Raw genomic sequence first — 25,764 nt, 5'->3', positions numbered from 1 at the left:
GGAAACACCAGCTACTCAGTGTTACATATGTAACTTGTAAGGGTTTAGGCCCAGCACCTCCCCCCCTCTACAAGAGAGATCAGTAAGAAATACAGTGAAAGCAAAAATGCCAAACTAAAACAGAGGACTTAATTCACAGCATTTATTTTCACTCAAAGGCTGGTTCCATCAGCATCGTACATCATATATATATGCTGTTAGTAAGTGATTTCTCTGCCCCAAATTTTCTAGACCTTGTTTCTCTATTAGAAGGTTTTAATTATTTTTACAACAAAGGAAGGAAACCCCTATGATCCTGGTTTAGAAAACTCATCCTCACCTGTTTCTAACGTAGCTGGAGATAATCCTGCATCTTGACGCTGGCTACATACAGGAGTCCAGGCACAAATATCACCTTTAACCAGAGAGAGACAGAAAGAGCACAATCAACTCCTGCTATCCTCTGCCCAAAGCACGAAAAAATGTATTGGAATCTTTTATTATCTCCTTTACAGAACGAAACTACTCCGAAGTAAGATAAATTCAAGATGGCCATTCATAAAGAGAAGCTACTATACACAGAAACGTCCTATAAGCTGTTAAACAAATATTATACAAATAGAGATATACAGTTCCTGATTGATGGTTTCCTCTCTGTTATACAGCTATCAAATCCTAAATATTTTAGGCCTAAGCAGCGAAGCTATGGAAGGCTCCCTGTTAGGGGCAGACCTCAGACTTTCCTGTATTCCCTTGGCAGACAGAGTTTATCTCAGAAAATGGAAAAACCAAGAAAGATGAATCCCTCTTATTTCTATAAACCCAGCATTTTATTTAATTTTTCTACCTCCTTTTTTTATAGATTCTCATTCTTTGTAGGACAAGTGCTATCCACCACTGATTAAATTAATAGGTAGGTGATCAGCATGGTTACCGCTGATCCAATCAGTAACAAGTGGTTACAGAGCATCTACAAACAGCTCTGGACATAGCTGCCTTCTAAGGAGTTTCTGGGATGCCAGCACAAGGATCAGTGATGATGAGATCGCATTGTACAGGAATTACCATTGCAGTCGTTTTGATTTCAAGCTTGTGATAGTCAAGATGGAATAAACCCTCACATTTATGCTAAGGCTGTTTACATCTGGTTCTGAGACTGAAAACTCTTTTGAACTTCTAGGTAGATGAGAAGAGGTTTTCTTCCATATCTTCAGGGAAAGTTTATAATGAAAAGCTATTATAATCTTCACTGGTAGAGTGAATAATTAAATGAAAACAAATGTAAGATGCTACAAACATAGAAGATCTGTCTTTAATTCGCTTTATTATGCTGAAGTACTGCAACACACGAATCATGGCATGCTTATTAAGAGGAGACACTTCAGAGGTTCTGTCTTCCCGTCCATTACTGTACTGCTTAATGTACTTGCAGCACAGTTAAAACTACACCACTAGACATTATCCTGAATTACCTGGAACACAGACACTACAGTAATAGCTTAGGCACTTAACTGATATAGCCACATCGTCTACCATATCTGATTATAAATTAAGTTTATTGTAACAAACATCAATGCTAGAAGTTGATTTTGTCCTCCTTTGCTATGATAAACTTTACAGGGAAAAGACAAAAAAACATGCAACCTACTCGTAAATAGTTTTTTTAAGGGGGAACTATTTCTTACAGAGATTGTATGTGAACCCACCATACTTACATTGTCCAGGGACCACAAAGTGGCTATGAAGGCACCTATTAAACTCAACTTTCATCTATAATTTCTCTATTAGGAATGTCAGATATTTCAAAACCAACCAACAAGCTCACTTTCAGCGTTAAGCGATTAATGAGAGAATTATTGACTATGTATACTTTATTTTTTTATTATTGACTATGTATACTTTAAGGACCCCATCATTCATATGTGCTTGAAGCACATAAATTGTGTTTTAATGACCTAAAAGCCCAGTTTTATGTCAGCATTTAAATTCCCAAATTACTAATTTATTAGATCTCATTGCTGTTGTGTCACTATGCTGTTGCACACATGCAACAACCCCGTGTCAAATAATTTCTGTTCCAAACCACGTGCAGTGCAACCGCAGTAACATTCAAGACCCATTTAACAAAACTCTATGCAGCAAATTTCAAGGTTGCATTTCTAAATCTGTTCACATTGACTCGTATAGGGAGGTTAATCAGAAGATAAATTCGTAATTTGTCTTAAAGTAGAAAGATCAGGTCCTAAGACAGAATCAAACCCAACCTGTCCACTGTTTTTTCACATTTTTGAACATGCCTGAAGCTCCCCCACCCCTCAGTTCTCCAAAATCTACATTGTCTTACACGAGTTACTCGTATTAATGATACATACTTACATCTCTGTCTTTCATATGGTCAATCTATTTGACCAGTTGTTCTACTCCAGGACAATTTAAAAAAGTAGGTGTATGTTACTGAAAAAAAACCCAAACACTTTTTCTCCTGGGTTGGTTAGTTGATGGACATCAGTTTGTTCCCTTTACCTTTGTCTCTTGTGCAACTCTGTGGATGTATTTTAAAATTCTGCAGTCAATACCAATCAAATGCCTTTTGAAAGTTATAAAGACTATGAAGAACTTCAGCTGTGTGTCACAGCCTAGGAAAAATAAGCTTCAGGGCTGCTATAAACAGCTGGTACGTGTTATGAGAATTGTGCTGCTTCTAACCAACGTATGATTACCAAATAAAGTTCAACAAAAAGCAGAGGAAGGGGAAGTGATGTGAATTGTGAAAACCTTCACAGGGTAAAATTTTGCAAACTGTAGTTTGCCAGACATATAGAAAAAATATGCACACCTGGACTCAACTGCTTCTCTTAAAGATTTAATTTTAAAGAGTTTTCTGTAGGCAGCAGCAGGACGGCAAACTAGGTCAGCACAAACACATTCCCTATGAGCTACCTCCTCTCTGGCTCCCTCCTTTGCTGTGTGTATGAGTATCACTCGCACCATCTCCGCTCCTTTATTACAATCTTTGCAAAGCTCACCTACATCTCAGTAATGTCCAACCCATGTCCCTCAACTCATGTAGGGCTAAGAACTTGGAAATTAGTCAAAATAGTTCCTGTCATGCCACGTCCCCAGAAAAGATGATGGATGCATTCAGTGCATGTTAAAAATGAGGGCAGAGCATCTGTTCTACCAGGTGTCCCAGCAGTCAGCTAGAACACATAGATAGGCTCCTGACAGTAACCTCAAATACTACTCAGAGAGCATATGGAGCACAATATTGAAGACTTGCAGAGCATAATCCAGAAGAGGCTGTTGTTCTTGCCTTTGGCACAGTAGAAAGGATTCAGAAATTCCTACTTACTGTCTGCACAGCAGCTTCAGAGCACATATATCCTAGCAGAGTAAATTTCAAAAATAAATGCAGACTTCTAGATTAAAGATTCACTTTTCCTGGACAGGATGCTGAGGCTAGATTTCTAAAGGTAAAAGACATTCAATTATTGAGCTAAGTATGAGGTCTCTGAAAAATCACAGAAACAGAATAATGGTGCAAAAAGTGTAACAGAACCAACATATCTTTCTAAATGAAACTAGTTATTTCAGCATTTTGTCTACTTTTGTTTTGAGCTAGTCACATGGTTCTTCCTCTAGATGCCTTAGAAAGCCCACCAAATGCATCACTAACAGTAACACAATCTATGACATCCTACAAAACTTTTAATCTTTACTTTCAAACCACTTGTCCAGGTTACCACTTTGAATCTCTCTAAACAGCTTACATCCTTTTGTAAAACCTGCACTTTTCAAATGGTTTTGACAGTTCTACATTCCTGTTATTTGATCTAGCCATTCTCTACTAAATCAAACATTTTTACTAACAAGCAGATTTTTATGAAGATATACTGTTGAGCAACTTCTCTCTTCTTCCCTACTTGTCTAAAAGTTGATTAATAGCAGGAGATGCTTATCCATGACAGTCAAAAGCTTTCCTTTTCATTTATCATCTTGTCATGTGCATCATCTTTCATTTCTTTGTCCTTTGAAACTTTTCACCATTCACTCCAATTTGCCACTACAGTCACACTGACTGCCTCTGACATGCACCAATACTGTCAGTGTCAGTGTCACCTGCAGGAAACACAACCTGCTGTATTACAAGCATGACAGCTCAGTTAATTGTTTCCTAAACAAGAAACAGCCACCATTCAACTTCTTAGTTTAGCTTCTCAATATAACAGTAATGGAGAGATGGAAGCATCTACTCAAGAGATGTTTTTCTGAGCAGTGCAGAAAGGCTGGTAACATTCAGAAAAGCCAAAATTAATTTCACTCTCTCACTTTTCTCATTTCAATTCTAAAAAATTTTCAAATCTAGAAAATGTGCATGAAACCAAAGCCTTCACACATAAGTCAACCCTGACTGGAATGTTTCACATAATTTCCAGCAGCACCAATTGCTGCATAGATCACACACCACTCATTTGTTCCATGCTCCACCAGCCTCGTGGTACTACACCTACCTTCTGAACAAGACGAACATGATACAGGGTCACTAGTTGATCGGACTATATTTGAAATTCGGTATTTTGTAATGTGATGCTGCTGGACAGCATTCTCGTGGCCACTCGTGTATGGTGAAGTATTTGCAGACCCAAAACAGGGAGAGGTCTGAGAGGGGACAGGAGTCTGGCTAAAGTCTGCACAGCAGATTTTCTTTTGCTTCAAAGGTGGCGTGGCAATGCTCTCTCGAGCAGAACCCTGCAGTTCTCTTTCTGAGGGGCTGAAATTGTCTGACGAACAGTCCAAGGACCTGCCATGGGCACAGATCTTTTCCTGTCCTTGAGACCTGTTTATAGAGGCTCGGCTGTGGGAACTGTCATCCTCATCAGGAAAACCCTCTGAGCGAGTTCTGTGGAACCTGCAGCGGGTGCTGTAATCCAGAGTGCTGCAGCTCTGGTCTGTAGCCCCTTTGGGGGTTGCACAGTAAGGAGAAAGATCTGCAGAATGGAGAGATCCTTGAACTTCCAGTGAGCAAAGATCTTCAGAGGAGTAGCTGCGGTCTGGGATATCAACAGCCTCAGAGACCATCAAAGAGGTGCTCTCAACAGACGCTGCATAAAAAGAGATTCAGAGAAAAATAAAGACTTCTTCCTCCTCCCTCTTCCCCACCCCAACCATGTTTTCAATATATTGATTTAAATTTAGTAATTGGCAAGTACGTCAACAATTACTCAAAAGCTTTCAGATGACAGAATGCCAAAGTAAAAAAAACCTGAAGTAATTTAATTGTTTCTAGTGTCCTTCAGCAAAGACAATTTGTGCTGTCCTCGAGTACTTTCTCCAACTAATAAGCATGCTTGAGCACCGATGGCAAAATTTGGACAGGAACAGTTCTTTCGCTACTGGTTTCTCTGGTAAACAGTGAGAGATTGCCTGTGGTAGAAAAAGTCAAACTTTACACAAATGCTGAAAAAACATGGCTCTGATCACTTTTAAACCTATCACTACTATCTATATTAGCTTTGCACCTAACACTTGCTAATCATTCATCATTTTCCTGAAGCATATATCTAAGTTCTTTACAAGTGAGGGCTCGCCATCATGTAACATCTCTGGCACATAAAATATGTGACAAACACTTCAGATAGAACCTAAACATTCTATGCAAGGTCACATAATCTTTGAAGTCCTTTCTATCAAAGATTGAGAGTGTTTTCACTTCCTCTGTCATGTCTACAAATATTATGTTATAGATTAACATAGCCCCTTGTATGAAAATGTTTGCCTCTGCATTATTCCCAAAGTCATGACAAAAATAAAGAAAATAGAACTAGGTAATCCAGTCTCCAGACTCCAATAATATAGACAACACTTTTCCCATATCAAACTGGAATTCCTTACAGTCCTGCATCTAAAATCAAAATATTTACAGAATACAAATCACATAATTCTATTCAGCTCAGCAGCCTCTGATGCTCATCTTTGCATAACAGCTGTTGCTAACCATACTGATGAGACAAGTGTCTTTTAAATTATTTTTGTCCAGGAATAGAAAAATAGGATCTTTTAGTGAATTAAAGAACGTTTGTTAAGTGCTCCAATGTTTTGGGGTCTAGGAAGCAGCTTTCTACAGTATAGGGAAATTAACTATCAAAAAGAATATTAAATATTCATGAGGTTGGAAGTTATGAAGGACATTTTCTTCTTAAATATAAAGTATCACAGTAAGTATTTTCTTCTGGGGCTTCCAGGAAATAAATTTGTAACACTTACAAGGCAATCATAACATTGCCAAAAAGGATAATCAATAATGGAAATGCATCTATACATCTACATTACACTAAAAATGCATAGCATGCATGGTTTATTATGTGTTAGGTGCAGTGGCTTACTGGACCATTTATATTTGTGATGACCCCCCAGACATTTTTTACCTAGTTAGATGATTCTTTGCAACATACTCCTTTAACTCAAGCTTTGAAATACCTATAAAGTTTGTATGGGTACATGAAAGCATCCAATTTGTGCCTGTCTTCACAGCACAGATCTTCATTGTCCAAGCTCTCTCTGGGTTGATTCAATTTAATTGATAACTAGAGTGTGGTCAGCTGTACCATTTGCTACCTGGACTCAATGGCCTTAAACCGTATTTACTTGTATTTAGCTTCTTACTACTCTGTTCTTCCACTGGCATGTTTTTTCTGGTACCACAGACAGCAGGAGGAGGGGCCTGAAGCAGATGAGAAGCAATCACAGCTCAAAAGACATGGAATGGTGACACCTGACTGATTTGACGTGAATAAAACACACCCAAGGACCTTCCTATTTCTCTTTCATCTGCGACCTGCACAATATGTAATGTCAAAACCCTGGCTTGAGAGCTGGTCCACTGCTTCTCAATAGTTAAAACTCTAGCACTGGCCTTAAAATTTAGACTTTCATATGTGGATGTGAAGTCCAAATGTACTTATGAACTTTAGGAACTAGCTCTGTAGACACAGCCCTTATTAACAGCAGCACTTTAAGACTAGTCACCTTCAGCTGTCACACTCCATTGCAGGGGTCAAACACCAGGGTTTTAAAAGAATAATTACTTTTTAGCAGTAGTTAAAGGTTACCACTGGTGGCTCTGGGAACTGAAATCCTACTTCACAGAACAGGCAGTCTGTGTGTGTATGAAGAGGCTGCCAGCCCCGTTCTGGATGCTAGGTGAGAGAGGACTGCTTCTGTTTCTTGGACCACTCCGCCACCACCTCTCCTCCCGTAAGTGTACCAACTGAGAACACCTGTCAGTGTGTTCATTAATATGATATGAATACGATGTGGAAAGAGTGTTTAATGGAAGTTTTACTAAAATAATTATTTCATACAAACTGCTTGACATCTCATGATGCACTGAGACCATAATGTTTAAAAAGCCCTCTATATCAACAGACAAGATAAGGAGGCCTGTTCTTGTAACTTTTAAACTTTAAACAAACAGGCTCTTCTACTTGCATTCACAACCATCTACGCTTCAGGCTGCAAGCTTCCTATCCAGGCTTCTGGAAGCCACGCAGGAAACCACTATATGGGGAAGACACATGAATGATCAGGAACGCACCCATGGCTGCTGAAGGTTAGAAACAAACTGCCAGTTATGTGCACGACTCTTCAAAGGGAAATTACAGTTGCTGTTTCTGCCTCACACATAGTGTGCTTTGCTGAACAGAACTCTCCTGTTTCCAGCTACATTTCCATTTCCTCTGCATTTCCAGCCACATCAGTTTATGACTGTGAAAAGGTTCTCCTTGCCATTAACAATCTGAAAGCAAATCCTTCTTTCTCCATTGGGAAGGACAGAAGAGAAGGAAAAGTCCACTCAAAAATCCTACTACATTTTTCTCAGGTAGACAAACACAATGCTATGATCACCTTGTGTGCTGAAGTCCAGGGTCATGTTCCTCTCACCCAAGCTTGATTCGGATGCTTGCTGATCAGTACCAGCGACCTAAACGAACATTTTTGAATGAAACAGCATGTTAACCTGCAGTTTACCAAAACAAAGTATAGTGTTCATGATCTTAAGAACACACCTGACACTGTGAAATAACTTATCATAAGCTGCTATTCAGATTGAAAACTATTTAAAGATACAGTATTTTACACTGTCTTTGGGTCAGGAACAAATACAGGGCAAAGGAACATGCTTAAAGCCAAGTTTCCATTTTTTCAACATCTACATAAGCTAAATTCATCTTGAATTCACAGGCAGCTGGGGCTGCAGGGCCAGATTACAAAACTTAAATGTCTGCAATGCTTAAAATTAATGGTTTGATTACAAGCAATATCTTCTACAGTCTGCATTTTTTCATATTATCCTTTTTTTTTCACCACATTGTATCACCCTAAAATAGGATACAGAAGAGGAACCACAAAACCAAGCACAAGAGTAGTATTTTCCTTCGGTTATTTGTGAGATGTTATGGATTTTTAAGCCCTGGAACATCACTGCCACCCAAGGTGGCTGATGCAGAATGCTCTCCAGCCTATCGGAGACTGCTGAAGAGAAATAACGCTAGGACTCACCTTTTTTTCTGAAAGGATGGATCTAAGTGGGTAACTTCCCTTCACTTTTGAGAATCACGTGAACAAAATACAGAATCAGTCCTGCTGGAAAGACTTGATCCATAAATACCTGAAATTTAGGAAATTTTCTTTCTACTGATTTTATTAAACTTTCTATTGGATCTTGTTGCCAATCTCATTAGATTTTTAGCAGTTCTTTGGAATCATGACGACAAAAATATATAAAGTCAAAGGGAATGAGACTGATACCACTTTTAGCAGAAAGCATTCTATCTGCTTCTGTCTGTAGAGCCACAATTAACTGGTAAAAGCTTATTATGGTTGGTGACAGAGTCTAGAAATAACCATCAGTCACCTCTGTGAAAACCTTTTGTCAAGAGCTTAATTTGTATCTGGCCTTCTAAAAAATTGAATGTGGCACTATTACTGGGAAGCTATTAAGGGAAGAGCTTCCAATGCACATGCCAGTGTAGATTAATGCACACGTATATATGCATAACTTACTGTGCTCACTAATTTTTTTCTAATATCTATCTCTACATATCTATCCATAGCTTACTATGATCAAGTGATCAGGAAACTTCTTCTGATACAAATTCAGTTTTTAAAAATTATTTTAAGTCTAAAGGTTAGAAAATACAACTCCAGACAAAGAACAGTATCAGAAATACTTTAACTCAGCAGCAGATGAACAGAGGACTGCAAAAAAAAAAGAAGTGAAATCACTTATATTTTTAAACAATTTGCTTGGAAATTTCTTAAAGGATCTTTCTTTATTGAAGCAAAATATTGCATATGTGTTAAAAAAAAAAAGAGTTGTGTCACTCTAAGTTGCAAACCATTCCTGGGAACTAACTGGAGAACTGCCGGGAACTAACTGGAAAAGTAGGTAATGTTCTCGAATGCTCTTTGTTGCTGCAGAAAATCCAATCAGACCAACTACATTTTGGAAGAATTAACACAATGTTTTAAGGGTCTTTGTTTCTTTTTGAAAGTCTAGGGGTTCTTTTTAAATCTAGGTGGTTTCATAAGTTCTTAATCATTGACAGGAAAATATCTGCTGAATATCTGTGCTGAAACATTTATTGACCTTCTACATTCTCAGTTACGTGGCAGCTGCAGTTACATTGCCTAGGACCTATAAGATGAGTTACCTGCAAGGCTGAGGTTTTGGCAAACATGTACTAAGGAAGAAGAACTGTCTGTAGCTTTGACACAGCAAATGTAAAGTAATAACAACATTATTACACAGTATATAAAGCAAACTTAAGGCTTGAGGAAAAAATCCTGAAATCAAAATCTCAAAAAGCCGCGCACTGTTTTACAGGCAGAAGAAATACATACATTGTATGCATGTATGTATGTTCCTATTACACAAACACGTCTAGATTACAACAGTTCAATTGTCACATCCTTTTTTTTTTTTAAAAAAAATAATATATATTTTTATTCTCTGCTTAGTTTGCCAGAGGAAACAATTATAGAATCGACAGAATTTTTTGACTTGGGAATAAGACAACTGAACTCATTTGACACAAGCCACAGAACAGCTATCAGTACTGTGCCTTGACATCTTGTAGAACAGAGCTTGCACAGAACACACCATGGACCCAAGGTGTATTCCAACATGGGTAGGAGACAGACTATTTTACCTTGTGGTTGGGTGTTAATATTGAGAGTCCTTCAGTTCACCTAGGGTAGGGAGAGAGGTCTTAGGGAAACTACAGAGATGAACTGTTCTTGGCACTCTCCTCCATGCAGTGAGATTTGTATCAGCCTTTCACATCCTTTGGAATTTAGATGGACACAAAAGCTCAGCCACCAAATATCAGTTCCCTTCTCAGGCTCTGCCTCAACTTCAGAGACTCCTACAGAACCTGAAAAACCTGCAGCAGCACATCTAAAGACATGGGGCTGCATAAACAAGGTAATGTGAATCGAAGGACATGGCCTCTCTGCTTAACTTCTGGATGCTTGCTAACATACTGCAGACTATATTATTATTACAGTTTTCTCTAATTACAACTAATGGAGATTATTAAAAAAAAACCCACAAAACAAACCCAACAAACCTCACAACCAAACCCCAGCAACATGACAAATGATGGGACAAATTTACACACGCAGAAATTGCTTTTTGAGACCAAGTGGAAGACTGAATATTCCCCTCTGTATAAAATCCCACACAAAGAGAAAAGCACTCATCATAAAGCTTTATCTCTTAAAGTCCTCACTGACAACTAGCATCCTTAATAGTGAGAAAATGAGAGATTTCAAGATTTTGGGCATGCAGAAGAAATCAGGGATATAATTTGAATTTTGGTTTCTCCTACTTTTTTCAGTATTTAGCCATATTTTGCAAAATGCATGCCATTTAAACTGATCTGGTCAATGCGGTTTTTTTACCTTTTCCTTCCTTTGTTCTTTCTCCATTCACAAGAATAATTGCTGAATTATTTTATATGTATTTGGAATTGATTAACGTTCTTGCTTGGGGGAAGGAGAACCATGGTTTTAATTGTAGGAGGTAACACTGACAATTTTCAGTCAGGTCAGAGTTCTGATTCACACAGGGATGACAATGGTTTCATACAGGTTCCTGCACAGCCCAGGGTAATAAAACCTTACTGACTTGCACACCCCCCGACATAAACCTGGTAACAACAGTCACTAAGCTGTCAATAGGAAAAGGAAAGACAAACCATGCTTTTAACAAGCGTACACAGCCTAAAGTTTAGTAAACCTTATAAAACAGTCACTGGTATAATTCACCCAGAACCCTGATCTGTTTGTTCTTGTCTTTTCTATATCCTTGTCATTACTTTGCATGGAAAATAGTGTGAAAACCACTTTTTTCACAATCATAAAATGGGAATTCCTAATCAGTACAGAAGACTACAGCAATTTTTACTTAGATGAAACCACTCAAATTAGGACTGACATTTGTTGTCCATGAAATGCATGAAATATTGAGTCTAATTTGATACAATTTAATAAAATTCTAAGGACCTCAATCCATTTAAAAGCAAGCAAAACCTATTGCTTGATGCTCAGTAAGAGGTTTTACAATTATGACATTATTACATAATGGTTTCCAGAAGCCCTTCTGTAGCTAAAGCTCTGCCATAATTTCCATTGCAAAGACTGCTTTTATAAGGGATTTATAAATCTAGTGATTTCAGTTCATACTGTACTGTAGCTGGTGTATATTATATGGGAGCATTTGTATCAAGTAAGAATTTAGGACTCCATTTTGTTCCTCTTGTAGACCTAACACTGTCTTAGACTTTGGCTCTATTCCCCCATTTACAGACTGACTGGGACACTGACTGCAAAAAAATATGTTGGGGCTTCTGTTGTCACGAAAAGTATATGGCTACAAAGTCACTGTGTAGGCTTTAGTTAGCATTGCCAATGTACTTCACTTCTGATACTCAGCACATGTTGTTATTTTGCTCCTACAAGCTCTCTGAACCAGCAACTACAAGGCTTATATAAACTTGCTCCTGGTAAGAAACTATATAATTATCGCCATTGAAAAATTAGAAATCACCACTCATTTTCATTTGTGATTAGAACAAACACTTCTGGAACCCAGGTGGTCAGAGATTAATAGGCAAGGCACTGACACTGACCCCAGATGCCAAAAAATAAGTCAAAACATCTACTTATTAAAGCTGATGCTATTCTTGCAAGAGCACAACTTTGCTGCTTTAAATTATGTCTTGTTAAATTATATTTTTCTTATATGCTGATGCTATTGTGCTGCTGGATGTCAACGCTCATGCAAAGTGTAATTGCAATTACAAGAGTGCTTAAAGTGATTTTGAGCTTAAGTATAAATAAACACTTTTCTAAACCTTACTTAGTATCACATACAAATTCTTATCACAGATATGATCCTCCTCTTTCCCCCCCAACCATGTATAATTCATATAAATTTTGCATTTTTTTAATCACTGAAAGATAACAGCTCCTCCAGCGCTTGCAGGTTCCTCTGAGTTACTATGAAGGAAAAAGGATGGAACTTGGAAAAAAAAAAATTTTAGAAAGGAGATGGCCTTGGAAACTCCAATTTTGCTGTTCAGAAAAGAACAAGCAGTTTATATCGATTCATTTTATTATAGCCAAATAAATCAAAGGTATTGGCCTGTTTCTTGTGGCAGGTGGCGGAGGGTATGATACAAGGCAAGGACTAGAAGAGGTGTCAGAAGCTGCTTTGTCTGTCATAGAAGCTGCAAAGTCAGGCACAACTTGGAGGTTTTTTAATAGCATTTTTGTCAGGGACTGTGTATTTCAAATTTCTTTTTTCACAGACACTTGTCTTATTAATTATCTTAATAATCGTCTTGTGTATAATAGTAAAAATGTATGTAATTTCTTCAGTTTTGTGGTTTCACTTGTGGTTTCTCCCAATGTGAAAAAAAAAAAAATCACTAGCAAACTTTTTAATGTTATATTTTGGGGAAATGCAAAGTATTCCCCTCCGTAACGTGGGTGCAATTTGGCAATCTGAACACACACATTGCCACAGTGTGCTATTAACAACTGATAAGCAGTATCTAGAACGTTTGACTCCTTTTCACTGAAGCCTGCAAGAAATTACAGTTTCTAAAAGCAATTCCAAGTATTTTCCCATTTGTGACAGCTGATTCAATTATCACACATCACTTCAAGCAAAACTTTGCTCAAATTAGCTTTGGCTGTATCTGCAGATACATTATCATTTTAGTTTCAGCTGAGTTGATACTGTATAGTAAAAAATAAGGCAAAAAGCGGAATGTAAATATTTGTCTGAAGTATACTGGATCCTTTCTCAAAGTTCAGAAGAAAGGTGTTATGCGCTATCAGGCATAACTGTTTCTGCCATAGAAAAGCAGAAGCGATTAAAAGCTGTAACAGCCAAAATATAAGCAACAGACAGAGCACTACTCATTGCTATTTCATAGGAAGAACGTGTCTTTATCGTTTTATCATTCAGATCTTTGCTCTGTATGGTTTCTTACCAGGTAATGTAACACTGAAGTTTCTAGCACTTTGGTGCCTGTTAGGAGCCTCCTTATGGAGGCTGTATCTTATAACTACTGATGCATAAATTTTGCATTGAGTTCAAGGCATCCTGTCAAGACTAGAGCGTAGCATTGTAAGAACCTATACTATTACCAGATGCTCCCAGTACTTTTCCAGAACATGATCTGAAATCTGACATAAGTGGGGGACTGCAAATGTGTATTTTTAACTTTGTTAATCTGAGGTTATTTACAGAGCTTTTTGTTGGGAATTTTCAAGTACATGTTCTACCTACACATAGAGTTTAAAATGGGAATTCTTAATTAACTCAGCTCAGATCACACGCAGAGCAAACCCAAATGTCCCATGAGCTCTATGCTATATACACACGTACACAAATATACCGAAGTTATTAGCATTACATGTCACAAAACACACAGTTATCTTTTTCCTTATTAAACCTACACTGTCATACTGAGCACCAAGTAGAAGTACTCTGTTAAAGTGTGGCAAATCCACTATCATCAGTAGTTGGAATAAAAAAAATATAAAAAACTGTAGGGGTTTCACAGAAAATAAACCTACTTCCTAATCAAGATTTCTCATTACCTATAGAAATAACAAGTGTAATCTCATTTTAAAACATCATTATCCATTTCAAATAAAGAAAATCACTGTGCTCCGTGATTCCAATCCATTCTTCTAGGTTTTTGTTACTGACAGTCCAGTATTGTATAACTTTTTAAATGGATGATATCAGCTGCAATATTACTACTTTCATAAGCATTTGCCCATACATGCAAAAGTACATAAGGAGAATACATATTAAGGAAAATTTCTTAGTTAAACCCTTTTAAAGAGAATGGTCTGAAAAATGTGTTTAAAGAATGTAAGTATTTTGTAACGGTTGTTCCCCCAAAGTACAATTAACTCCTAAATTATTTTAGATCATTAAATTTATCTAAAATTGTTTCGCATCATGAAAATTTGAAGACTGTGTAAAGAATTTCCTTTGGCTTTCCTTACCTGACTGGCAGGTGTCTCTCCAATTACTGCCTCATAAGGAGGGGGCAGCTCAGTTGGATACAGCATTCCTGGGCTGTTAATGGTTACTTCATATAAAGCACTGAATGGGGAATGAGGAAAGTCCAGATGGAGACCTCTGTTTACAGACACAAACAAGCAAACTTAATTATTAAGAAATGGCATTGGATTTATTTGGCAAACTATTACCTACACCACAGTGATATAGAGCATTCTCCGAATTCAAAGCCAATACACTACAAAGTATTATAGTGAATAAATTTATCAGACAACCAAAATGAAGCCCTCATTCACAGGGTAGCTTTAAAAACCGTATTTCATCTTGAATGCCAGCCATCTCTACCACCCTCTTTTGCAGTCATTAATGTCCTTCAATAGTCCACACTAATATATATTAACTGCAATGATTTCCTTAGAAAATTAAATGTCATATTCAACTTCAAGCATATAACATTAACAACTATGAAAGGATCACCTATAAGCTGATCTTTAAGTTCAGATACTGTTATCCTTCAAATTCAATCAATTCTCTATTACAGCAGTGCTTTAACACAAATATTTTCATGTGCATCCTAACCAGTTTGCAAAAAATGTATGTAACCTCTCTGGAAAAGAAGCACCTAATGTAAGTGAAGGACATTACTTGGCTTCATATTCTTTCAAAGAGCTTCACAGCCCATAGCTCAGAACTACGCGATGACTGCAACTGCAGGGAAGAAGAATCACCTCTGTGCCTCTATCACTGGTGTGCAGGTGTATTCTGGTGGGTAGTAGGGTGGAGGCGGTATTGGCGGTATGAACTCATCAAAATCCAAGGTCTGATGCAGGATAGTTCCATGTGGAGTCATGCAGTCGGGATTGGTAGAATGTGGCCTCTGTGGCAGAAACTGAAAATGAACAGGTCAAGTTCCTTCAGATGGTAGAAACATCATCACCAATAATAAAAATTTTAATAATAGGGCAGTATTAGCAACCCTGACCAATATACAGTGTCATTAATATCCACACTGAAATGAAAAGGACCCTTCTGGAAGCTTAAGAGTACTTCAGATCAGTGAGGAGTGTGAGTCAAATTGCCAAGATGTAACACAAGGTTTTACTAGAGACATAGAGAGGTCTGTGCCTCAAAGTCAGTCGCTCTTAGGATGCAGAAGATAGAGATTTAAAATTAAATAGCTTTTCAATAATTAGTTCTACCTTGTAATACAATTTTATTAGAGCATTACATAATCAGCTGTATTTTAATAACTGATGAACAACAGATACAACTACTATTTGCATGGTTTCATTTCCAATCTGAAATGCCTTGTGCTTACAGAAAAAAAAACCCAATCCCACTACCCCCCAAAACCCCAAATAAACCAAACTAGAAACAAGCTACCACATATTAATTAAATTTTGAATAGGGCAACTACAAATAGCCCATGTATTTTTCACTTCCAAAACAGGGGCCATTTATAACTATTCTGTATTATTCTCGTAAAATATAATAGCTATTTGTGGTTTGGTGATACAGACACTGCACACTTAAATGTGGTATAAAGGTTTTAAATACTGGTATGAAAATAAGAAAAACAGTTATTCCATATAAATATCTCAAAACAAACAAAAAAATAACTACGCCAAATAATTAAAAGTAATAATACTGAGAACTACTGTCAAAATTTGTGACAGGAACAGCTTCTAGCATAGCAGTGATATCAAGAAGCCATTCTGATACCTTCAATATCAGGAACACTGTCATCTAGGAAAAGCTTAAACTGCCTCAAGATCAAGTATGGACTATTCTGCAGATCACAAGGAACCCAGTCACCTTGACCTGGCTTTATATCGTCCCCATGGATAAAAGGGGGACTAAAGACAATCCAAAACACAGAAGAATTCCTTCTTCTCCAGGCAAGCTTCTGCTGTCATATCACTTTTCTTGGATCAGTAAATGACTCAGACTTTAGCTTTTGCTTTTTAAAAGAAGTGACCTAAGAAAGTTTGCTGAAGGCACATTTCATTTTATACAGGAACAAGAAAATGTATGTCTTTCTACTGTTGTGTAATTACATTATTATTTATTTAAATCCATGATAAAGGCTTAAGAGGTGAAATAAAAGGAAAAATGCTTATACTTTGGAGATCCAGCATATAGAAAGTAAATTACTTTAAATTTTAATGTCACAGTTTTATATTTTTCCCTTTTTCAAATTTAACTTGGTGCAGTTATGCTGAATTTACATTCCCATAAAAATTATATTGGTCTTTGGTATTTAAATGTTGAGATACATCTTAATTCTACTAAACACACACTATGTATGTTGTTTCAAAGGTCAGAGCTGTGACACAACAGAGGGTCAGGAGGACCAATTTCAATTGTTTGTGAAAATGAACTATTAGCTGCTTACTAATCAGCTTTCTAGAGATATTTTCTCAAGTAACTATCAAAGAACCTCCCCTGCAGAACATGTTATATCATTGTATCTTACAGTCAATCAATGACTTTCAGCCATTCTGGTCTACTGACGGTACAGGAATAAAAGGCATCTACTTGATTTATTCTTCATTACATAAAATTCCTGATGCAGTTAATCACCCTCTTTTCATATGAGATGTGATGCTGTAATAACACTTCAAGTACACATTTGTCTTACAGAATACAGCTACATTTTTGCAGTCACTCGGTCTAAATTCACCTGATCTTTCAACAGCCATTTCCCAAACTGTAACATTACCTTAATATTAACTGTTAAACATCAAAATTCTGCCCTAAGTGATACAATCATCAGCAGTCATCAGTCTGCTACCATCCCAAATACATTGAAGAATCTTTTAGGAAAAAAGGAAGCAAGACAAACTTCAGCTTAGTGACCTAAAAATTGTATAAAAATTTATCATAACAAAGACATATCCTGCATACCCTGGCATCTGCATACCCTGGCTCACATTTTGTACCCTACTTAATTTCACCAAACTCAGGACTACACTCATTTTCCTAGTAGAGTGGATAATTTGGGTCATTTTCACAGTCTGAAAACTAACAATTTTATTTTACAGCTTTCTTTACCGTGTCCCAGCCTACTTCTACACACTGCCATGGAACCCAAGCTTTGGTTTGCACCAGAGAACATGTACCTCCATCTTTCCAGTTCTTGAGTTTCCTGGAGCTTGTTTCATTCAGTCACATATAGGGAGCAATACTCTTAACACTCCTCCCAACAACGCAATTAAACACACAGCACTTTTACAGTGAATGAACTATCAGCATACATTTTGTGGGATGTGACAGAAGGGAAAGGTTTTACACAGGGTAGAAGAGGCTATGGTTCAAGAAGGAAAAGACCTAACGTTTAGATGCAGTTCAGTTTAACAGTAGAACCATTTGCATCCCTTTCAAAACCTTTACTGTGAATACAAATCATGGCAACAAACACTGCGTGACCAATGCTGAAAATGAGTGGCAAAACGGACAGGAAAGATGCATGTTTGGGGGTGTGTGTTTATAAACAACAGTTTACCTGTGTGATATCATCCTGCTGGAAGGCACAGAAATTAAAGTGAGAAAGGCTGTAAGAGGGATACTAGCAGGAAATGAAACAATAGCAAATACAAGGGATTATCACAAAGAACAGACATCCTTGAGAAAACAATCAGAAAGCTACTACACGGGGATTAAATCATATTTTATTCCATACCACCCTATCTAATAATGTCTGCTAGCCTGCAAAAGTTTATTCGTCCTACAGGAAAATGTATTTTAAGAATCTTTAAGGGTTAGTCTCAAATGGTGAAGGCTGGCAGGGGCTCAGCAAAGTCTTCATACAAAGTCCATAGGTGAGAAAAAGACACAGTAAGAAAACGCAAACAGCTAACAAAGCTGGACTAAGTCGAGGAACACTGACACATGCTTTCACAAGGAAAGACATTTTTGGTATTTGCAGACAGTTGTTACTAAATAATTGTTCTCAAAACGTTGATGGCAAGTAGGATAGGCAACAACAAGAACTGCCAAACTGAAAATGGGAATGGTCTGTTCAGTCACAAGTATAAACAAGATCAAGCTGCATTCAATGTAATTTCAAAAACTATAGCTCACACTATGGAACAACTCACAAAACAGGTCTCCTAGCCAGGCTTTTAGGCTTCAACCAGTAGCCACTACAGAAGCAATGGGTAGAAAATGGTTGCAGACAAGGATGAACAGCAAATAGCACCAACAGCTAAACACTGTAAATAGCCAACAGTGTTAAAAGCTTTGCATAACTTTATAGCTATCAATAGATATTTTGAACATATTTACTAGGCATAACTAGATATCCCCTGGCTCTGGAAATCCCAAATACTCAACCACTTCTGTTGACCACCTGGAACTGTTGGATGCTGGGAGCTTTCAGAAGTCCAACAGACAGCAAAATACATACAGATCTAGAATACGTGCTCTTCTTCGAGCAAATACCCAGCTTATGTTTGAAGCTTGGCACTCGAACTATTATACACATGCAGGTTTTTTCTCATCCTTGGACTAAAGATGGCCTTACTCTAGTCTGAGTCTATGTATAGGCATTATACATGGATCGGTGCATGTGCTAAGTGGATGTGCAACACAGAGCACACATGGCACACAGAATTTTGTGTGCTTTAACTGGGCATACCTCACTTTGACAGAGTTAAACAGCCTGATTTAAACCGACCTCTTCTTTATCTCATACTGAGGACTACTTAGTTTGTTATTCAGTTTACAGTTCTGAGGGAAGAATAAAACACACTATCTGGTTGCAGCAGGGTAAACAAGAACGTCATACAATGCTGTGGTTTTGTACCCACTTCTTGGACCTGAATTCAATACAGAAGTTAGCCATGGCATCAGCAGCAAGTTGTTAGCAAGCAGAGAATCCGAAACACAAATGTCAGAAGCACATCACTTCCAGTAGAAGCAGAAGAGGTAAAAGTTTTCTGAAAAAGGGGTTACGCTCAAGGATCTGTGTGCCATAAGTACTGTAGAGCTGCACACGAGGGCCCTTCTCAGCAAGCTTAGAACCTGTAGCAAGACACATATGCTGTCGCTTTCCAGTGAAGAAGACAGTGCTTTGTAGAATAACAGAACTCTTCTCTCAGGTTTTAGCTCTTCAAGATGAAATAAAGCCCATTAGACAGATACGAATAAGATTGTCAAACTCAGTCTCTTTTTTTATTGTCAGACCAAATTTCCAGCTCTTCACTGGGAGGTCATCTAAAACTTGGTCAATGAAATGGCCAGAATGATTGGAGTTTATTAGTTATGTCCTAAATATGCTGAATATTTAAATAAAAGCTGATAGAGGAGTCTCAATTAAGGAACTGAAGAAACCAGCAGATAAGAACTGTAAATATAATTCTCTAATGAAACAGTTACCCAATGAGATACAGTGTGGTAAATCCCTTCTACTCAAGATTTGTGAGACTAAGACCTCTTCATCAGTATTTCCAGATATGGAACATCCCCACTAAACATCAACAAAGACATCCTCTATTCTACACATTCTGCAGCTGATCAGCACTACAGACCCCATGTACATGACAGTGCTGGGATTCACTGCTTGCCAACTGACATACCTAAACCAGTAATTGCCATAGTACACGGCTAGTGCTCTAAGGGAATCTTCTTATTTAGATTATTTCCCATATCTGCATGTAATTACCACCTCTGCCTTCCATATCACATCAAATAAATTTCTTCTGTAACTTTGAAATGAGCCCTTTGGAGACTCCAGGGTTCATTATCCTCATTTCACTACCTAGATGTCATTTATAAAAATCTGCTAATTCTTGGGAATGGGAAATAAAAATTTCTAATTGCATATAATTAAATATTGGCATGTTATCTATAGTAAAAGCTCTTTGCGATATACTTGGGCCTATAATTCTGTCTTCAGTTAACTGTCCTCCTCCTGGACAGGTTGCTTTTTTTCTCTTCTGAAACACTGGCATCAGTATCTCCTGGAGGGAAATGTAAACGCTAATTGTCTGCAAGTACAGAAGGATCATGGCTGACTCTTCAAACTTGTCCCTGATCTTAAAAGGAAATTGCAACACAGAAGATATTTTTGTAAGGAAAACATAGATTCAAATTTTTCTGCTCCGTTGTTTTCAGTTGCTGTTGCTATAACCATGACAAGCCATGAGCTCTGTAGTCTCAGAGGGACTGGTCTGTGACACTATATCTTTCCTGAAATACTGGGCATATTTTTTAAAGTCTTAATTATTAAATATTTATTTATTCTACCAATAAAATGCGTAGTGGAAAATGGTACATTTTCAAAAAATGTCAAAAGATTTCCTACACCAAAGGTTTCTATTTTAGCTTTTTTGTGGTGGAGGTGCAAGAAATATTTATCCAACCATATTTACATTTAGGTTGTTTCTATGGATGTACATCATTAGCAATGCATATTTCTAAAAGGATTGGAAACCGGGCTTTTTGGTACATTTAAGTGAGCTTTGTACTAAAAAATGTAATATTTAGGTTTTGATATAATTAGGTTAAATAATAAAAAATTTGTAATAACTTAAGATCAATTCTCACTTAACGTGAAGCTTCACCCTGAAGTGGTTTTTTTATTACTATTTCACCAGGATAAAGGGTTAAGCAATGCCATCAATATATTATCCTTATACAGAGGTGCTTTATTTGAGGTGTTTGGGTAGAAATATTAACTACAGCCTATTAAGTTAATGTCATGCTGAATTACCATTATGGCTGATGAAAACAGTAATTAAATGTTACAGCTTGCATGTGTCATCATTACCTTATTTTTTTTACAAAATAACAGATTGTTTTAGATATCACGTAACATGAAGAACAGTTACTAACAGTGATGGTGATAACATCAGAATACACTGAATGATATCAGTGCCATTACTTCAAGGATAATTACTATATAAACATATTTGGAGTGGAAGAAGGACTGGAATAGGTGTACTTCATGCTTTAGCTTGGGCATAATTTCTTGTAATTCTTTGTGTAATTCAGGCAGCTACCTTTTGAAGAAAACAGTAATTTTTTTGCAGTAGCCATTCATCAGATGATGCAAACTGAAACTGCTTTAGGCAACAAATGAAATATCATGGAAGTGACAGCTTCGTTATTAAGAGATGTTTCTTCACATTACAGAAGCTTGATATAATCTGATTTGATTCACATTTACCTGCTGGAGAGGTGTGTACTACACAGAAAGAACAATTCTGGGAAGCCCTGTAACCGAGTGCAGCCTTCGAGTGTCTGAAGTAGTGAAATGCATAACAAATGCTATTTCAGCCTTTAACTGTGGTATCACTTACTCTTGCGGCTTTAGTACAATTGGTAGTTGGGATTTTTTTCCTGAGCAACTATGTACACTTAACAGGGTGAGAAAGGTTAAAGTGAGGTGAAAAATCTGGGGTACTTACTGAAACAGACAACTCAAAACTAGGAAAATACATTTGTGTCCTATACAACAGTACAAAAGTAAAAACTAAAGGAAACCAAAATATAACGTAATAAAAGTAGTTTGCAATATTTTGCAGTATTTTTTCCTTAATGCTTGAAACCAAATGTTTGTTTAGTGGGACTTTTTAACCAAAAAACCCTCTTCAAATTAATTGGAAAATTTAATCTGTGCTTACTACTAGACAGCTTGTGTTTATATTTTTTCAGGGCATTTTTACTAAAAGATTGGTACCTCAGAAGTTAGCAGTTTCCAATAAAATACTGTCAGCTTTCCTGTACAAATCAAATACTCACTTATGCAAAAGTTAACAAGAAAGCAAATACTAGTTGTTGCAGATTTTCTTGAGACTGTATTATATGCCAGTTCTATGTTGCTAGGCAATAAAACTGAAGCACGTAGAGCAGTTTCATGACAGAAGAAAACTTGAAATTATTGGAAATATGCAAAAATACACCATTCTAACTGATTAATTTCTGAGACAAGAACACTAACACAGCACATGAATCATGAAACTGATGATCTAATGATAACCTAATGATGTCCAGTGAGGATGTTTCCTATTGCATAATACTTTTGATGGCTAGGAATTATATTTTTATGCCTCTTCTTCCAAGAGGACAGCCTATGTAGCTCTTGAATACTGTAAGAGTAGAGTAAAAGAATCAGCATGATAATGAAAATTTGCATCTGAGAGGGGTGGCATCTCTTGCTGCTGCTATCTCAAACTTCCAGCATGGTACAATGCTACCATGAGAAGATGCATGCCTCAGTGAAAAGGAAAAAGCACAAATCGGGCATTAACAAGCAAGAAAAAAGGGAGTAAATCAGATTTCTGGGTGCAGTAGAGCAAAAGGGAACTGCAGATCATGGGACGATAGACTGAAAATAGTGAAAGAAAAAGGAATCTTCAGGTCAGAGTTCAGCTGGTCTAAGTCAGCGTAGCCCTGGGTAAATTATGCTCACTTAGGCCTGGTAGGAATCTGGCTCAGCAACTTGAAAAACACAAGGGAAAAAACGATAAACGAGAAAATACTAAGATTGAGCAGAAAGAAAGATATAATTCCTTTCCTCTGTGGAGAGGGAAGAAAATTCCTGTCAATGGAGCTGAAAGTGTGGGAGAATGGACAACTAAGCTGGAAGACAGAAAGACTGGAAGACAGGAAGCACAAAGAATAGGAAGCAAAAAGCAATTGATATAATGGCAGCATCACTAGGTGGTAAAGAAAGAATTTTAAAGAAGAAGTGAAGAATGGAGTGGCAGAGAAAGTAATTATGTGCTTTTAAGGTATTTAACTTCCTATTGAGATTACTGGTTCTTGCACATGCCCATGAGAAGCACTTTAATATCATTACTGGTTCATTGTCATCTATACATTTTCATTCCTCTTACACTGCTAAATACCATAAAATTTAGTGTAGGCTATGATTCCTGGAATATATATGGTTAAACTTGTGGATCACTGCTACCATTGTTACACTAAACAGACAGATCCTTCCAGGTGGGATGATCACTTCATCTCCCTGTCATCACTGCAAGGTGAAAAAGATCCCTAGTCAATGGGCATTCTTGCAGCAAATATTGGGGGTTGTGGGGGGAGTCACGTGTGTGTGTATGAAAAGAAAGAATACCTACAATATGGTAAAAATCCTTTAATGTTTAAAATGCAATGTGTCATCAGCTGAAATGATTATTTTTGTCAGTTCTGTTTGACATCCAAACTGAAGTTATTAAATAAGCACTGTTTATAAGCCTCCACAAGCATGCACAATATGAATACAGAGTGATATATGAAAAAACACATTTATGTACCATTTATAGGCATTATGTAGACATACGTGCCTAACTTACTATATCCACTACTATGTGAAGTAACCACCAGATCACAGATGGAGGATATTCTTTAACTGAATTTGTAACCCAGTGACAGGAACAACTGTCTAGAAAGGGCAGTCTTATCTCTGGAATTCATGCACTTGAATCAATATCCATGGCAGCTAGTGTATTGTTATTTATTTATTTTTAAATCAACCACAGGCCTGCATGGCAGGTTACAGACATTCCTCTGTTGTATAAACGATTTGCAGCTAACTTGATGGGCAAGTATTCCATCTATGCAAATTTTTAAAATACGAGACATTTACAAATATCTGGTATTAGGTTTGTGCACTTGCCCTCTCTTATTAAATGGACGATAATTTCCTAGATTAGGCAGTAACAGAGCTGAGTTAGAAACAGTATGCTTGACCTGCAAAATACAAAGGATTTTAAATTTTTCTTTTTTTGTTTCAACATTACATTGGAACCTTGAGAATCACAGCGTTCATTTGGGATAGGAAAGCTGTCTTTGTCCAACCAAAACAAGACAGTATCCTGTAGGGCAGCTGGCTATGCAGAAGACTAATGATCCTCTGCCCTTTTGTTTTAAACACAAGTGCTACTCTGAAGCTGAACATGTTTCCCTTACGAAAACACTGTTATTGGCACAGGGCTGTGAAAAGTTCCAGTTTTGAACTCATAGTTCATATACACCATAGTTCTCATACCAGAAAAGTAGTGAAAAATAGTATCTCAAGGCTAGGTAGTTGTTCTTTAAAGTGTGGAAACTGAAGAGAATAAACATGTAATGACAGAAAATGTAACGTGTATATATAACTGAACCTCATTAATAACCTCATTAACAAAAATAACACTTCTATATTGCAAAATCCTTATTATATCTCCCTAATATCATATGTAAACACTTTAAACACAGCAGCTATTCATAGTGCATACATCTGTATGCTAAATTTATACAGATGCATGCAGATAAAAAAATACACCCATGCACACACATGTTCTAACATTACACAAAGACACACACATAGGCAAGTTTAAGCAAAGAGTAGGTACAAACAAGTATACATGGATAAGGACAATACATTATGTTGGGCAGTATCCTGTGTTGTCACTGAAACATACTCACCATTTGCAGGAGATCAGAAGAAACCATCTGCATGCAACACATTGCTGTTGCCAAAGCACAGACAATGGTGGAGATGATATTGAGAGCGCACACACTGAACAACAGGTCCTGTGAAAAGACATGCATCAGAATATCATCTCTTATCTCAGGGACACAAAGGACAGGAAATATTTTCAGCAGTTTGTTAATAAACACTGTCAACTGCTATCAATTGATATGGTCTCAATTAACTATGTAGAACCCATTCAGCTCATAACTTTTTTAAACCAGTCTGCCAAGAGAACAATTACAGAAACAAACATCTTCACTTCCGTACTTCTCACAATACATTTGGTACTAAAGATTTCCTCAGAAGCATTGATATTTCAAGCGTTCCAGTTCCCTGAAAGGAAAGACAAATTACTTCTTTCACAGTGGACTCCAAGCTATAGCTATCACGAGAGATACTATGAAACAGACTTCTGATCCACTGCTTTCAGTAGTTCAACCCTACAACTTTGGTTTGTGTGTTAAAAAATTCAATGGGAACTCTAGCATGAAATAGATAATTTTATCCTGTATCAGATACTCTATGCATCTGAAACATTTTTAGATACAAGAGAAAAGCAGTGACTACATTCGGGCATTTCAGCTGGTGCTAATGAAGTAAGTGCATATGGCTACATTATTTTTAAAAAAACCCAAAACATTTAAAATAGAATATAAAATATTTCTGTTTACTAAGTATGAGACAATAAAAGAAACATTTGATTTAGAAA

At 37.1% G+C, this 25,764-nt stretch overlaps 1 protein-coding gene across 2 annotated transcripts in view; it reads right to left on the bottom strand.

Moving 5' to 3' along the window:
- ENTREP2 (endosomal transmembrane epsin interactor 2) overlaps positions 1 to 25,764 on the bottom strand; it is a 144,563-nt gene that overhangs the window by 4,092 nt on the left and 114,707 nt on the right. Inside the window, exons 5-11 of one of the 2 annotated variants that reach the window (XM_074916888.1) lie at positions 25,007 to 25,114; positions 18,096 to 18,113; positions 15,319 to 15,479; positions 14,575 to 14,710; positions 7,885 to 7,960; positions 4,491 to 5,081; positions 320 to 394 (exon numbers count right to left, since the gene is read on the bottom strand). In XM_074916888.1, coding sequence (XP_074772989.1) covers positions 320 to 394; positions 4,491 to 5,081; positions 7,885 to 7,960; positions 14,575 to 14,710; positions 15,319 to 15,479; positions 18,096 to 18,113; positions 25,007 to 25,114 — 1,165 coding nt within the window. The remainder of the gene's footprint in view (positions 1 to 319; positions 395 to 4,490; positions 5,082 to 7,884; positions 7,961 to 14,574; positions 14,711 to 15,318; positions 15,480 to 18,095; positions 18,114 to 25,006; positions 25,115 to 25,764) is intronic. The other variant, XM_074916889.1, reaches the window with a different exon arrangement.

This window comes from Athene noctua, chromosome 13 (genome assembly GCF_965140245.1).
Source record: "Athene noctua chromosome 13, bAthNoc1.hap1.1, whole genome shotgun sequence".
Classification (NCBI taxonomy): Eukaryota; Metazoa; Chordata; class Aves; order Strigiformes; family Strigidae; genus Athene; species Athene noctua.
Note: the sequence above shows the minus strand (reverse complement) of the source record. Positions and strands in the feature narration are given on the sequence as shown.